Consider the following 15,635-nt stretch of genomic DNA (forward strand, 5'->3'; position numbering starts at 1 on the left):
AGCCAGGGGCGCCTCCTTGGGAGCAAGGCTGGACATCCAGCCTCTGCCTGGAGCGGTAGGGAGAAGTGGGTGACAGCCTCTGCAGAGGCCAGGGCTCCCTCTGACCCAACAAGTCTGACCCCTGAGGACCTTTGGCTGCTGGAGCACGCTTGGCCAGCGGGCCCTGACGGGAGTTGTTCTGAAGCGCCGTCTCCACTCCTGGACAGGTACCTACAGCTCCTCCAGTCACCTCTCTTACTGAGTCCCCCAGGCTGACAGGCAAGCAGTGGCAGCTCTACACAGCCGGGAAACCTGGGTCCCCAGGAGTGAGACACCTGGGGCCATAGGCAGAATGCAAGTCTGAGCTGTGAGGGATGGGCGTGGAGCAGCGCGGCGTTTGGGGGTGTGGGGAACGTGGTGATCTCCAGGTGTCTAACCAGCCGCCACGTACTCAGCACCCGCTAGGGGCTAGGCTCTATGCTAAGGTGGGCACGGAATTCATAATGTCCTTTTCTCGCAGTCCTATGGGAAATTCTAGGAATTGGCCTTAATTCGTTTTTCTCTCACTCCTCAACCCAACCCAGTCATCATTGAGTTCTGTCCACTCTATATCCAAAACATATCCAGAGCCATTTCTCCCCACTGCTACCCCTGGCAGGCCTTCCGGCTCGAGCCGCCCACTCTGGTCTCCCCACACCCACCCGTGCCCCCACAAGCCCATCTCTTCTGTCTGAAGCCCCTCACGTACTGCTCGCCTTCATCTTACAATTAGATTGGGGCTAGGCTTTCCTTCCCAGCAGGCTCAAAGAGCCCCGGCAACTCCCATGCTGCTTACCAGTAATTCTCTGCATGGTGTTTGTCCAGATCGGAGTATTTCTATTGGTCTTCTCCACCCTTTGTAGACTGCCCCAGGGCAGGGGCTGTGGCAGGTCCCCTGTGTCCCTAGTGCCTGGGATGGGGGTTGGGATAAGGCCAGCTGAGGGAATGACTGAATGATCCTAATGATTTCAGTTCATGGACGCACTAGGCAGGCTGTGGGGTCCACCCTCAGCAGTAATGCCCTAGTCTTCCCTCACATGTCTCTCTGACAGTCCCCCTGACTTGGGAAATATTCTCTCCATTGTCCCTTACCCCCAGAGGCACTGACAGACACTGGAAGATCTTTCTGGCATATGGTTAACATTTATTCTGAGAACAGGTCTCCACTCCCCGACCCCACGGTGGGCCCTGAGGGGAGTGAAGATCAAGTGGTATGGACCAGGGGCCTTGCCCATCTGCGAACGGGGACTTGGAGGTCCCTGTGAGCTGAAGAGTGCATCAGAAGAACAGGGCGATTATTCTCCCCACCTACCATCCGGTCCCAGCCTGGAAGGACTCCTACCTTGCCTGTCCCATCCCTGGGATCTCTGGGGGACCAGGGATCCCTACACAGCCAGGAGCCAGCCTGGCCCACCCAAAGTGGCAGGAGGCAAAGGTAAGGCTGCTGAACAAGTTCCGTTGGTGGCGGTGGGGGTGGCAGGGTCCAGCCCCCAGGCTGAAGCCCACCCAAGTCTGCCAGTTGGTCCTGGTTCGCCATAGCCCAGGCGGACAAGGCTGAGCAAAGGCCCACATGTCTGCCCCAGAGGCCTCAAGCTGGCTTATCCAGCCCTTGCCCCTCCACCCTGACTCAGGAGTGTTCATTTGAAATAGACATTGAGCAAGGATTACATGAGTGTGTACAATGTGCACGCATACAGAGATACATAGAGAAAGGGTATATTTTTGCCCTTATTCAGCACTTGTTAGTAAGAGTGCTGACAAACAAGAATCATTGGCCCCACTTTGCAGAAAAGGAAATTGAGGCACAGGAGGTTTAAGTGATTTGCTCCTGGTCATGGGCAGAGTCCTGGCCCCAGGCCCAGGTTCTCGGGGAGAAGTCCTGGCTGTATCAGAAGGAGTCTTCCTGTCCTCCTTGTCATTCAGTTCCTGGCCCTCACATGGCGCCTCAGGGCCAGGACCTAGGAGTGGAGCCAGCCACGAAGTGAGGAGGCAAAGTCAAAATCCAGCACCTCCAGCCAGGACACTGGACCACACAGGCAGATCTGGAGGCGAAAATTCAGATTCCCAAAGGAATTCTCAGCAAGGCCACAGGAATTCCTGTTCTTGAACCAGCCAAACTTTATCATTTCCATCCCTGGTGGGGAGCCTGAGAAGGGCACAGAGGAGACCCTAGGCACGTCACAGCACCGACACTTGCCAAGAACACAGTTGCTGCCAGCTTGCAAATCACCCAAGCACGGAACACTCTCTTCGTCACCTCCAGACCTCCTCTGAGACGGTATGACTTCTCGTCCCTCCCCAAGTGGAATCAAAATAAAATCAGAGGACCACAAGAACTGGAGCTTAAGAAGAAAAAAAGGTTTTAGGCTTTCGGTTTTCCTTTAAACCCGCCCGCCCCTCAACCCTACCCCGGTTACAATTGATAGTTTCAAAACAGAAAGAATATAAAATACTGAGACTAAAAGAAACATTTTGGTCCCGGCAGCAAGGAGAGAGCTGTGGCCTCCTTGGTTACATCTTTGGGGGAACGTTGGTGGAGGGGCCTCTCTGGTCAGGTGATGAATTTACTTATCTTTTGCCAAGTCCAGCGGGTGACCTGACCCCGGTGGGCCTGACACCACCAGCCCAGAGTCCCTTCTCCCAGGAAAGTCTAGGTCTTGCAAGGAAGGTGGGCCTGGAAGCATATGTCTTCCTCTCGGGTCCCCATGGCCAACTCTAGGCCCCTGGCCACTAAACCAGAAACATTTCTTCTGGCATCAGGACAGTGAAGACAGAAAGACACCCTTCCTCTCCACCACTGCCACCACCTCTCTAGAGGCCTTAAACCAGAGGCTGGGGATGAAATTAGAACCTAGAATTGGAAGGTAGCTGCAGCTCTTCTGGGCATCTGGACATCTGCCTGCGAGGACCTGAGAGCAGAGGCGAGACTCAGGACAGATGCTGGGTTTTCCAGAGCCACAGCAGGGGCTCAGCTCCACCCAGAGCCTCATGGGTATCGTTTATTCACTTGGCAAATCTCCTTTGAATAAATAAATGGATAGGTGGGTGGACAGGATTAGAGAATGAAATGTCACCTGCACATTTCCCAAATTCCGGCCTGAGCAGGAACCCAGCAAGAGCCAAGAGTCCTTTCCAGGTGGCTAGAAAACCAGGTATCGGTGACAGAGAAAGCAAGGTCTGGGACACTTGGGCAGGCCCAGGACAGGAGAGGCAAGAGTGGGGCTTGGGGATGTGGCAGTTTGTGTGTAAACAAGTGACATCTTATTGGCACTCTGTCGGCAGACAGCAAGGCCTTGGGAAAACGTTTTCAACGGACAGAGTTCCCGAGCAGTGGTGACAGCTGGAGTAAAGAGGGCTATATAAATCTCAGGCGAGAAGACTCCTCCATGAGAAAGGAATGCTTTGGGCTCCTCAGGACACTGAGGCCCAGAAAGGGGCAGAGACCTCCCAAGGTCACACAGCAAGTCAGTGGAAAATCTGGGAAAAGGACCCCAGCATCCTGGCTCCCAGGTTAGTCCTTGGCCTGGTTGGGAACATGCAGATGATGATGAGAACTGCGTGGGCCAGGTGGGTGGGCAGGTATCACACAGCCGTGAGGGAGGCGCTGCTGAGGACGTGCACAGCAATGGTGCCTGGCAGGTCGCTGGGCTGCCGGCTACTTCGGTCTTGGAGGTGGAGGGTGTGCAGGGCCTGGAGGTCATCCGAGTCAGCCTTCAGGCGTACCTGGCCCAGGAACTCGTCCTTCAGGACTCGGTGGTTCCAGACCTGGGAGGAGACAGAGGATCGTGTGGGGCCATCTCCAAGACCAGGAGCATAGGTCTGTGGGGAGTGCTGGTGGGGTGTCAGGGCCTGGAATCCCCTTCCTGCAGTGCCAGCCCGGCTGAGCAAAAGGAGCCCTGCATTGCCTCTGCCCCACCATGAATCTCAGGCAAGGCCCTGTCCCTTGGGGAGCCTCAGGCTTTCTCCCCTCTGTTAAAGCTCCCTTCCACATATGAAGTTAAATCTGTTACTACTGGCTCTGCAGTTGACTTTGGGTGACCTTGAAAAGTGATAGACCCCCTGCCCTGGTTTCCCCATCTTTAATATGAGGGTATCAATGTACCCTAAGGGCCCTTCTGGCCCCAACATCTATGGGTCTGTGACTGGAACCAAAAGGACACAGTGTTAGGAAAACTTGGAAAACCTATAAGTGCCTCCCCTGGGGCACTCACGTGTTTGTTTACAGATGGTTTCTCACCCAGAGAGATGGCGGCCTGGGCCCAGGGGACAGAGGGCTTCATATTATGAGCTCGGAACTATCATCCACTGACTACCTTGGCCTGGGAGGGGAAGGGAGTCCAGGCACAGAGCCAGGCTTTCTGACTGCTCTCAGGAAGCAGCCGCCCTGCCACACGCCACCGAGTGCAACTTTTCCAGGTGGGCCCAGTGACAGGGGGATTTAAGGAATAACTCACAAGGCTTTGGGGCAAGGTTGGCAGAGATGACCACCCTCCCCGGCCAAGGAGAGACTGACCCTACTGGGTCTCGGACATGCCAGCTAAGCCAACTTGCCCACCCCACCAAGGGGACTCTGGGGTACCAGGAGGTGCAGGAAAGAGAATTCCCAAAGCCACACCTTGTGATGAACAGATGAACCAGAACCAAGCGTTCCTGGGTCCCCAACAAAGGCTCTGCCACCCTGAGTCCAGCTCCTCTGAACGGGGAAACATCAAGCAGGGGGCGCAAGAGTGGCCCCTGGATGAGCAGGCTCACCTGGACAGTGATGGGCTGGCCCGGCTTCTTGCGGTAGAAGATGCCTTTCACGTTGTACTCAGGTGTCGAGGTGCCCTTCTGCACAGCCGAACGGACTTTGTCCCCCTCACACTTGATGATCACATAAGAGTTAGCTCCTAGGGAGATGGAGGGATCAGTGGGGTGAGGGTTGGGGCTAGGGCAAGGGCCTAGATGGGACAGATGTCTGGGAAGTGAGATCCCAGGGCGATCAGAACCTAACCCACTTCCTAACTTCCAGAGACAGGAGGGGACACTCTGGCAATCTCTGGCCTTCAGACCTTCACTCATGCTGCTTCCCCTTCCCAAAGCACCCTCTGCCCTACTCCACTTCACTAGGCTTCATACCTTAATACCTCCTCAGCCTAGAGGAAGACCACCCCCTCCAGGAAGCCCTCCCTCAACTCTCCCAGCTGCCTGGCCCTGTATCTGACCGCCCCACTTCACTGGAATGGCCAAAGAGCAGGAGGAAGAGCCTGTTCCTCTCTATGTGTCTGGCTTCATCCCAGGGCTGGGCCTGAGCGGATGCTGGGGATGGACTGCTCAGTGGGTGAGAGCGGGAGAGCTCTGAAGGCTGGGTGTCTGCTACTCGAAAGAGGGAGGAGCTGTGGGGCAAACTCCCTGGAGAGGTGGGTGGGGGGACTTTTCCAGGTGAGCGCACCTGTTGAGGAGTCCTTGAGACCAGCAGCCCCCAGGACATGCACCTGGGTCACCTGCTGGGGGTAGCCACACAGGGAGCTCCAGCAGGAGCGGGGGGGCTCATCCAGGCACAGCTCCCTGGGATAGAGCAGAGAAAAGGGAGGAGTTCACGGAGGGGGCCATGAAGATGGAAGGGGAGGGGGCTTCAAGAGTGGGGAAGGGGAGAGGGGCAGTATTTAGTCCAGACGTTGCTCATCCTGGGCAAACCCCTTGGGCTTCCTGCTGTTCTATCCCCACCCAAGGGTGCCCCGTCCTTCCCCAAGGGAAAAGCAATTTACTGAGCACCCACTGAGTGTGCGCCAAGCCCTCTAGTGGGATGTTACAGAAATTATTTCTAATCCTCACAAAGCCCTGGAAGGTAGGTGATGACTATGCCCATTTTATAGATTAGGACGATCGGGCTCAGCAGGGGAAGGGACCTGCCCACACTGCTGGGTGGAGCTAGGGCTGGTGAGACGAGGTCCACTGGTTCCACCATATGAGCCGCCTTCTGGTCTGGGATATGGGCAGGCAGTACAGAATCTGGGCTGCCTGCCCACGTGGGAGGGCTGTGTGGGGCCCACGGGGTCTGCACCCCAGCAGGGACGGGATGGTTTCAGCAGCCCCCCTCACCCAGCTCTACTGCTGGTTGCAAGACCCTGGGAAACATCCCCAATCTCAACCCCCAATTCTGATCCCATAAAATGGAAGGGACGAGTCTCCCAGTCAGGGTTCGGGAAGAACAAATAAGATGAGTGAAAGCATCTTGGTAAACTGTGAAGTGCTGTGCACATGTGAGCTGTTCCTTTACGTGGCCAAGAGGGGCTGGAACAAGAGAGCCGGGGAAGGGAGAGGGAGGAGATGGGTGCTAGCATCAGCGGGGAGGCTGGAGCCTGGGCTCCACGCCTGGGGCAGACACTGCGCATCTCTGGGCCTCAGGCGCCAGGCCGGCCTGGCGTGAACCTTGGCCCACCCGCCCTGGCCCTGAGGCAGCCCCCGCGCACCGGCAGTTGGAGGGCACGTCGGTGAAGACTCGGAGCAGGAACTGGCCAGTGTGGCCTGGCTCGAAGGTGGTGGGGATGATGACGTAGCGGCCCTCGGGCTGGTCCGTACGCAGGAAGACGCTGCGCGAGTTGATGTAGATGGAACTGGCGGCCCTGTGTTGCAGGCTGTGCATGCGGTACTGGCGGTTCTCCTCCACCTGCAGGCCGAGGAGGGGCCGGTCACACGGAGCCTCCCCAGCTCCGCCCCCCACCCCACCCCATAGCCCACATCTCCCCCTCACTGCTGCGAAGAGTGATGAGACCCACTTACATGAAGTACCCCAAATAGGCAAATCTACAGAGACCAAAGTAGCTGAGTAGATGAGATGCCTGGGACGAAGTGATAATGCCTAAAGGGTGTGGAGTTTCTTTTTGGGGTGATGAAAATGTTATAAAATTGACTGTAGCGACAGTCGCACAACTCTACAAATACACTAAAAGTCACTGTACACTTTAAATAAATCGTATGGTATGTGAATTATATCTCAATAAAGCTAGTTAAGGGGAGAGCATAGGAATCCCCTGATGACAATATCCGTGGGGTTTCTGATTATCACAACAGAACCAAGTATCACTATCTGCCCTGGTCGCAGCACGTGTCCATGAAATGCCATCGCCAGCTGGCAGGACACGCTAGACAATTCCTGGAATGAGTGCCATGATAAGCTATAGTTCTATCAGTGAAGGTCATGGCACGTCAAAGTCTCGACACATCAGCACACAATGAATATACCAACACTATAACATGAACAGACAACTGTCATGACATGACCGAACATGTCGAACGCCAGCGACTTGGGCCAGACCATGTGCCTGGCATATCTGTGTGATTTCATTAGGTTCTCGATGTGTAGTACGGCGCCCCACTATGCTGAGTGCCATCACGTACACATGGAAGGTCTTGGGTCCCAGGCAAGGGGAAGCGGCCAGTGGCCAGCAAGTCTTCCAACTCAGGGGGACTCAGAGCCCTGACAAAGGGAGCAGCTGGGGGCTCCCAGAGCCTGGTCTCACCCACCAGCAATCCTTCCCTTCCCCACCCACCTAACAGTCTAGGTTCATGGGTCTGGGGCAGGAAGAAAGCAGGCTTAGTGCTCCCATAGGAGCCAGGCCCTCTGCGTATATGGGAAATAGGACCCATGACACAGTATGCCCATGGCGTCAGTTAATGTGGCCGGGTTGGCAGGGGTGATGTCAGCGACAAGGGTGTTCTCATTCAGGTGCAGGCAGCTCAAACTCCAGCTCCCTTGCTCTCCTCACCCAGTGTGGACCTCACCTTGTAGATGTCGAAACCAATTGCCAGATTTTCGCCCTTGCCGTCCCGGCGGGTGGACTGTTTCGGCCGCTGCTGGATGCAGATCAGCACTTCATCTTCCGGCTTCTTGACATCAAAGATGTACTGCAGGTATAGCCAAGGAAGAGAGACACCGCAGTGAGAACATGCTAAAGGTGGGCTCACTGGCTCCTAGAAGCTCGGCCCAGAGCCAGGCCTCAGCTTAGCTGTGTGAGCTTGGGCAAGTTGTATCACCTCTCTGAGCCTCGGTCCTTTGTCTGCAAAACGGGCCTACAATGCCTCCCTGAATGAGGGGGTGGGAGGACTTGATGAGACCACGGATGCTCAGCTCAGAGCCTGCACGCAGTCAGTGCTCAGTGAAGGCAAACCAAGTGTGAGGACCAAGCAGTTGGCAGGGTCACGACCGAGCAGGCTTCAGGGAAGAGGGGCCTGTGGGGGAGCCAGCCTGGCCAAGCTCCCCTGGAAGCATTGTGTTTGTGGAAACAAGGAGTTTGAGCCCCTAGCTCAGTCTCTAAATGTTTCCTATAACTCTGGATAGGACGCCCAGTCCTCAGAGTGAAGCAAGACCCCTGCTTCTCAGTTTCACCATCTGTGGGTCAGACTGTGAGGTTGGGGGCTACATGACCACCAAGACGTGCCACCCAGCCTCTGCTGTAGGGACAGGTGTGCTCTGGTGCACAGAGGGACGGGGTGTACCCGAGGTCACGCAGGAGTCTGCGGCAGGACAGAGGCGAGGGGCTCCGCAGAACACTCGCCTGTGGATTCTGGAAGAAGGTGTCCTTGTGATTGATGCAGCCCCCGCTGCGGTTCTGCCAGGGGTCCTCGTGCCGCGTCCAGGCCCCATGCAGCCGGGCCTCCTCCCATGTCTTATGGACGCTCAGGTAAGATGTATTGATCAGGCGGCACTTGATGATGTCGGTAAAGTATCGGCACAGGTCCTCGAAGGTCATCCTGGGCGCAGCAAGGGGTGAGCCAGGCAGGTCGCTAGGGCTGGCCACCACCCACTTGCCCACATGCTCTGAACCATGGCTCACACCATTGCAAGCATGGACATGCCATCGCGTGGACATTTCGCCTCTCATTTGCCCTATTTCCTGATTCGTGAGTTGGGAATGAATCTAAAAACAGCTGCCTATCACACAGAGTTGAGAATTAACTAATGCAATGAAAGCCATGTAATACAACTTTTGGCAAAGGCTGGCTGTTACAATTATTAATAGTATGAAGAACTAATTTGTACAGCCCTCTACAGTTTATAAAGCATGTTTCTATCCATTATCTTCCATGGCTGTTGTAAGGCCTGAATAACATGGTGGCAGGAACTCTTTGTTAGGTGCGCTGTAGTGGCCAGGATACTGCTATGATCATTGAGTGCTACGTACACCTCCAGGGCCTGGGTTGGGGAGGGGAAAGTGCCCATCCCCCTTCAAGTGTGCACAAATATGAGAACATGCACATGTATGCACCAAATGTGAACATACAGGAGAAAGGCCTTAGGAAGAAGCCCTTTCCACTGATGAGGGGTTTCTATTGCTATATTTTAATTCAAATGAGTCCTTAGCCAGACTGGGCACAGTACATCTCACCCACAGGAGCCCAGACTAGAGCACCTGGGAGCCTCCTACAGGGGCTCCCCTGACACTGGGGTGCCAAGGTCACTGGGGCCCTCACAGCATCTACCACACAGGGTGCCCAGTATCCCTCCAGCAGGAAGTAGCTGAGTCTCCCAATCAAATGTCCTGCTGAAGAATAACACCGAGCCTGACACACAGTTGGGACTAATGCAGGCTGAATGAATGCAGGAATGAGTGAATGCAGGAATCACTGGGCTCTTTAAGTGAGGTTGCTGCCATCTCAGCCCGTGTGGCACCCATGTGCCTCCCTCAACTCGCTCTTCCCAGCCTCTGTGCTGGGTCTCTCTGCCTGTTAAGAGATCCTCTGCACTCCAAGTCTCAGCTTAGGAGGCAGCACCCCTGTGAGACTTCTCCTCTACCTGCTCTGGGCAATCAGGCTGCCAGCATGCCCCTGTACTCCTACCTGCTGGCATCCAGGCCTAGTTGCTGAGGGCTCGGCCTGGGTGCTGGAGGAGCCTAGGGTCCCTGAGGTGGGCAGAGGGAACTGTGGAGATGAAAAGGCTGCCCGACTCATCTTACAGAGGAGAAAACTGGCTCAGAGACAGCATGACGTGTCTAAAGCCACACGGCAAGTTGATGGCGAGGCATTTGCTAGCGCCCTCGGTTCCTGCTTCCCCCTTGGTGCTTCCTGCCCAGCACACAGAGGTCCTCCTGCAGCCCTGGACACCCGCCTGGGGCAGGAGCACACTCACCAGAACTCGCCGTCATCCTGCACGGTCACGCCCATCTTCTCCCGCTCGCTCTTGCTCACCTTCTGCCACTCTTCTGAGCTGGGATGTGAGCACAGGGGAGGGGAGAGCTGAATAAGTGGAGAGACTGCACCAGGGCCTCCCTGGCGAGGGCAAGGAGGATGACGGACGCTCGGCATCAGGCCTTCATCAATGCGGGTGTGATTAGGGGCATCCGTGCCATGCCCAGCCCCTCTCTAAGACTGCCCTGTCTGCCCACTCCCACAGGGAACTGTGGGCTGCCACCACACCAGGGCCCAGAGGTCTGCGAGTAAAAGCTGCAGGCCGGGGGACAAGAGGCACAAGACCCTCAGTGGAGGGACTCCATTACTGGGGGCCTGGTCTCTGCTCACCAAGCACAGAGCAGTCCCCTCTGATGGCCTCCCTCCCTGCTTTCCTCCCCGCTCGCTGGCCAAACTAGTCTTTATGTCCCCTACAGGAATTGGCGTGTCTCCGCCTCCAGGCTTTTGCCCAGTGCTGAATCCACTCCCCACGCTCCCACTCCTAATGTCATCCTCCCCGGGCCCATAATCCTTAAAAACCCAGCCCTGCCACCTCCTTCACAAAGCACATCCCTGTCCTTGCCCAAGCTCTCATTCCAGGCCCCACCCTGCCCCCGCCAGCCCAGCGCTGCGGCTGAGTCGGCCCTGCGCCCCGCACTCCCATCCTGGGGCTCACGTGTCGCTCCAGGGCCCGTTCCACTCCCGCTCGCCCCAGGGGTTGCGCAGGCGGATCATGTCCAACTTCTCTGACTTGAAGAAGGCCAGCAGGCCGTGGCCCAGGCGCACCTTGCGTACATCGGTGATGGCGTATGCATGGCCCTTCACCAGGCCACACGCCAGGCGGGCCTCCATGTCTGCCGCTGTCACTGCCTGTGGGAGGACAACGCTGTTCAGAGAGGCTGTGCTGGGTCAGGCTCCAGAGGGCGAGAGGGGTGGCTATACTCACTGCCCCCTACAGGACGGGGAGGGAATGGCAGTTCAGTACAAAAGGGAGACCTGTTCCTCTATGGTTAGGAACTGAGCTAGGCATGACAGCCCTTTACACAGCCTCGGGGAGCAGCAGTGTGAAATAAAGGAAGAGATCTGCATTGGGTGGGCACAGGGGTGTGTCAGAGTGGACAGCACTGGCTCAATTTTGCGAGGTGGGTGCTTGAAAGCAACCATGGTGGGAGTATTTACACTACGGAAATAAGCGAATGCTACAAATCGAGGCTTTTTATTTTCCCAGACAGCCAGCTTATCAACACACCACTGGGCCAAACTCTACCTTCACTGAACCTCAGCTTTCCCACCCAAAACATGAGCAATTAATGAAATAAGACTCGAAGTGCTCAGGCCTGTGCCAGCAGGCAGTAGGGACTGTCTCCCCTCTTCTAGTCACCTCATGGCTTGTGATGCCTCCAACCTTGACTGAGGAACCCTCGGATGCATAGACACCCATCACCCCAATATGAGAGGGCCAGTAAAGGGGGATGTTGGTGAAACAGCATAGGCAAGGCATCTGATACTGTAGGGGGCTAGGACAAGGGGCTTGAGGCTTGTGCGTCCAGGACTGGGGAGGGGCTTGTACCTTTTAACTCCTTCTCCCCTCCCTCCACCCCCATGAGGCTGAGAGTCTGGATTTATGAGCCAACCTGGGCAGGGCCTCTGCCCGGGATGCCACAGCCACCTCCACCCCTACTAGGGCTGCTGAAGGGGAGGGGCCGCCCCTGGGGTCTGGCTCTGTGCTCTCACCTTGATGGAGGCACTGATGAGGCCTCCCCGGCTGTGCACTTTCAACACCCGCTCAAAGAGCTGGTTCCTCTTGCCTTCGTCATTGGCGAAATCACCCTCCGTCAGGTCGATGGGCTCGGAAACGCCACCTGTGAAGTCCACCAGCGCATCCGCCGTGTTGCCTCCATCCAGGGCCTGGTAACAGCCCGCCAGCCTGGGGAGCAACGTGGAGAGAGTTCCCAGCTCATGCTACCCTGCTGGTCTAAATCCTTCATATTATAGGAGAGGTTTTTGAGACTCGGAGAGGTCAAGCAAACTGCTAAGGTCACACAGCAGACCATAGCAGAGCCAACATTAGAACCCAGGTCTCTGACTCCCAGGCCAACGTTTGTCCCACTGAACTGCACCATTTTATTATTCAAATTCCCCTTAGCCTGAGCAGCCCTATCTGCAAATGTTAGCTGTTCAGAAATCTAGCAATTCTTTTCAAGAGCATTAAAAGGTCATACATCTTTTGACAAACCAATTCTGGATGAGTGACGTTATTTGGGACATTAACAGTGTAAAATGAGAAGTCACCTAAATGTCTAATAGGCTATTGGTTTTAAAAAAACTAATGCTGCACCTCTACTCTGGAACGTTCAGCAGCCATTGAACAAAGAAAGCACTGTGACAGAATTCCTACAGCCAGGACAATGCTAGTGCTTGCTTGTTACCTTTGAAAAAGTAATACATTTGGGTTCCAATTATGTTTAAAATGTATACAACAATCTATTTAAACATATTAAGCGTCTACTATATGCAACATACCAGGTGCTAGGGACACTGCTGTGGCTCCTTATTTAAATGTTAGGAAAAAAAAAATTGGGGTTGTAAAGGCAGAGCATGGAATGTGAATGTGAGAAGCGGAATAGGATAGATAGCACTAATACTATGGCGTATTTATGTAAACTGAAAGTACATGCCCACAAAACAGCAACAGGCTTTGCAAGGTGACCTACAAACAAAAAGGTGTATCAAAGATATTAAAAGAGCCACCACTTGTGTGGGAGGGTGTGGAGAGAGCCAACGGAGACACCAGGCGGGTGAAGGCGGGGCGCCGAGGGGACGGTGGCCATGGATGGTGTTCTTGACCAGAAGAGGAGCCCCGTCTCAGGCGACCCGAACCAGGGAAGGGGAGAGGAGGCGGCTGGAAGAATACACAGGCATAAAGAAGACTTTGTTATCTTCCGAAGGGTTTTCTTATATTTTCTGGATTTTCCATAACAGACATGAATCCGTTTTACAATTTGAAATGTAAATAAGTAAAAAACAAAAAAACAGGCAAACATAAATGGTGCAGCGACTGTGCAAAACAGTTTGATGGGTACTGAAAAATGTAAACGTAGAACCATATGGCCCAACAAGTCACTCCTGGTATGTATATTCCAAAGAACTGAAAGCAGAGACTCAACTAGATACTTGTACACCGCTGTTCACAGGGGCATTGTTTACAATAGCTGACAGGTGGAAATCACCCAAGTGTCCATCGACAGATGAATGGATAAGCAAAATGTGGCAGATATGTTCAGTGGAACACTATTCAGCCACAAAGAGTAATGAAGTTTTTATATATGCTACAACATGGCTGGAACTTAAGTGACATAAACCAGATATTGTACGGACAAGTACTGTATGATTCCACTTGCATGAGCTACTTGGAATAGGCAAATTCATAGAGACGAAGGGCAAAACAGAGGTTCCCAGGGGCTGGGGGAAGAGAGAGAGAGGGGAGAGTACTACCCAGGGGGTACGGAGTTCAACTTGCGAATGATGAAAAGCATTGGGTGTAGATAGTGACAATGGGTACACGGCATTGTGAATGTCATTAATGCCACTGAATTGTAGATGTACACATGGTTAGGCGATAAATATTACGTTACAGAAACAAAAAAACCTAGCAAGTCCACTGGGTGGCTCTCCCAGAGGGGACTGCACGGAGGACCACGAAGACTGAGTGACCACCAGGGGGCGAGTTTTGCTTTCTTAGGATTAAGAAACCAAAGAGACAGCTGAGCAATCTCCTCCGCAGAGGCGCGGAGATGCAAATCTTTGTGATAACCCTGACCCGCGAGACCATCACACACGAGGTCAAGCCCAGTGATACCACTGAGAATGGCAAAGCTAAAATCCAAGACGAGGAGGGCATCCTACCTGCCCAGCAGCGTCTGATTTTTGCCGGCAAACAGCTGGAGGATGGCCACACTCTCTCAGAGTACAATATCCAAAAAGAGTCCACCTGCACTTGGTGCTTGGTCTGGGGGTGGCATCCCTGAGCCCTCCCTCCGCCAGCTCGCCCGGAAGTACAGCTGCGACAGGATGATCCACCACGAGTGTATCCCTGTGTACGGCCTGCATCCCTGTGCTGTCAACTACCACAAGAAGTGTGGCCATGCCAACAAGCTACACCCCCCAGAAGGTCAAATAAGGCTCCTCCTCTGCCCGCAGGGCAGCCATCTGCCCAAACCCCTTGGCCCTGGGGCCTCAATAAAATTTCTCTTTTATTGACTGGGGTAAAAAAAAAAAAAAAAAAAAAATGGAACTTGCCAACATTGTGTTTTCTTGGGTTTATTTTTGCTTTTGGGAGTTTTTGTTTTTCCTTTTCCTTTGTCATTGTCCAAATGGAGACTAACAAATAGGCCAGAGAGGGAAAAACCAGGCTCGCACAGAGCTGACTGCTGGTCTCTGACCCTCTGGCCCTCCTGCCCCAGGCCTCCCCTATCCTGCAGGGGCCTGGGCAGGTCACTCTGCCCCAAACCCCTCCACAGCTCAGTAAACCTTTACTCGTGCCTGTGCTGGTCCAGGAGAAGGTGGTGAGCAGAGAATGGATGGATGGACAGTCAGTCAGATGGATGGGTGGATGAGGGGGAAGCCTAGCCAGCAGGCGAGGCTCTACAACCCTCCCAGACTCAGAGATACCACGTCCCCAACAAGGCCTCCACGGAGGGCTCAGCAGTTTGGATCTTTGGGAAAGAAGCACCAACCTGAATGCGAGTGCTGGCTCTGCTCACGGCTACCTGCAGGAAGCCTTCCTGGGCCTCAGTCTTCTCAGGTGTAAGCGGGAATAACTATTCCTCCCTATGTGGTTGGTTGTGGGGACTTGACAACCAGGTCTCCAGAGGACCTTCAGTCCAAGTCTCCACCTCACCCAGAGTAGGCTCAGTTGGCCATGCCCTGGGTGCCTGAGCTCTGAGCATGCTGTGTGACTTTGTACCAGCCTCTGACCTCTCTGTGCCTGGAGCTCTGCTACAGGAATACCCATGTAGAGCCCATCAGCGGTGCTGCCCCAGCCTGGCCATCCACCTGCCTGCCCACTGCCGGCACCTACTTGGCATAGGCCTTCTCCACCAGAGCACACCAGAACTCATTTCGGGAATTGGAGTGGCAGTAGATGAGCTGGTTGTTGACGGTGGGCAGCCGGTCGTCGATGACCACATCTACCCACTCCCCAAAGCGCCAGAAGTGGAAGTGGAAGATGCCCGCATAGGCATCAGGCTTCTCAGGGTCCCACTCCTGCTCCTTCCAGTCTGGGATGACCTGGATGAGGGGAATAGGATGAGGACACATTGAGGGTCACATCTGGCTTCCTGGAGAAATGGAGCGCATGCCTCCGGGGAATCAAAATGGAAAGGAATACCAGGTTCAATTCCCACCTCTGCCGCGAACCAATGTGGCACTTGGGTGAATCCTCATCTCTGAGCCTCAGTTTCCCTATCTCT

The 15,635-nt window shown here is 54.6% G+C and overlaps 1 protein-coding gene and 1 pseudogene across 1 annotated transcript in view; one reads left to right on the plus strand and one right to left on the minus strand.

Annotated features, from left to right (window-relative positions):
* Positions 1-1,139: 1,139 nt before the first annotated feature.
* Positions 1,140-15,635, minus strand: part of CAPN5 (calpain 5) — a 51,510-nt gene continuing 37,014 nt past the window's right edge. The window contains exons 4-13 of the mRNA XM_016161614.2: positions 15,245-15,453; positions 11,899-12,091; positions 10,841-11,034; positions 10,127-10,204; positions 8,556-8,751; positions 7,783-7,905; positions 6,471-6,667; positions 5,450-5,565; positions 4,771-4,907; positions 1,140-3,783 (exon numbers count right to left, since the gene is read on the minus strand). Of these exons, the coding sequence (XP_016017100.2) occupies positions 3,601-3,783; positions 4,771-4,907; positions 5,450-5,565; positions 6,471-6,667; positions 7,783-7,905; positions 8,556-8,751; positions 10,127-10,204; positions 10,841-11,034; positions 11,899-12,091; positions 15,245-15,453 (1,626 nt within the window). The 3' untranslated portion in view covers positions 1,140-3,600. The remainder of the gene's footprint in view (positions 3,784-4,770; positions 4,908-5,449; positions 5,566-6,470; positions 6,668-7,782; positions 7,906-8,555; positions 8,752-10,126; positions 10,205-10,840; positions 11,035-11,898; positions 12,092-15,244; positions 15,454-15,635) is intronic.
* LOC118602833 lies at positions 13,944-14,424 on the plus strand (annotated as a pseudogene).

The sequence above is a fragment of the Rousettus aegyptiacus genome, unplaced genomic scaffold, assembly GCF_014176215.1.
Source record: "Rousettus aegyptiacus isolate mRouAeg1 unplaced genomic scaffold, mRouAeg1.p scaffold_m13_p_5, whole genome shotgun sequence".
Taxonomy (NCBI): Eukaryota; Metazoa; Chordata; class Mammalia; order Chiroptera; family Pteropodidae; genus Rousettus; species Rousettus aegyptiacus.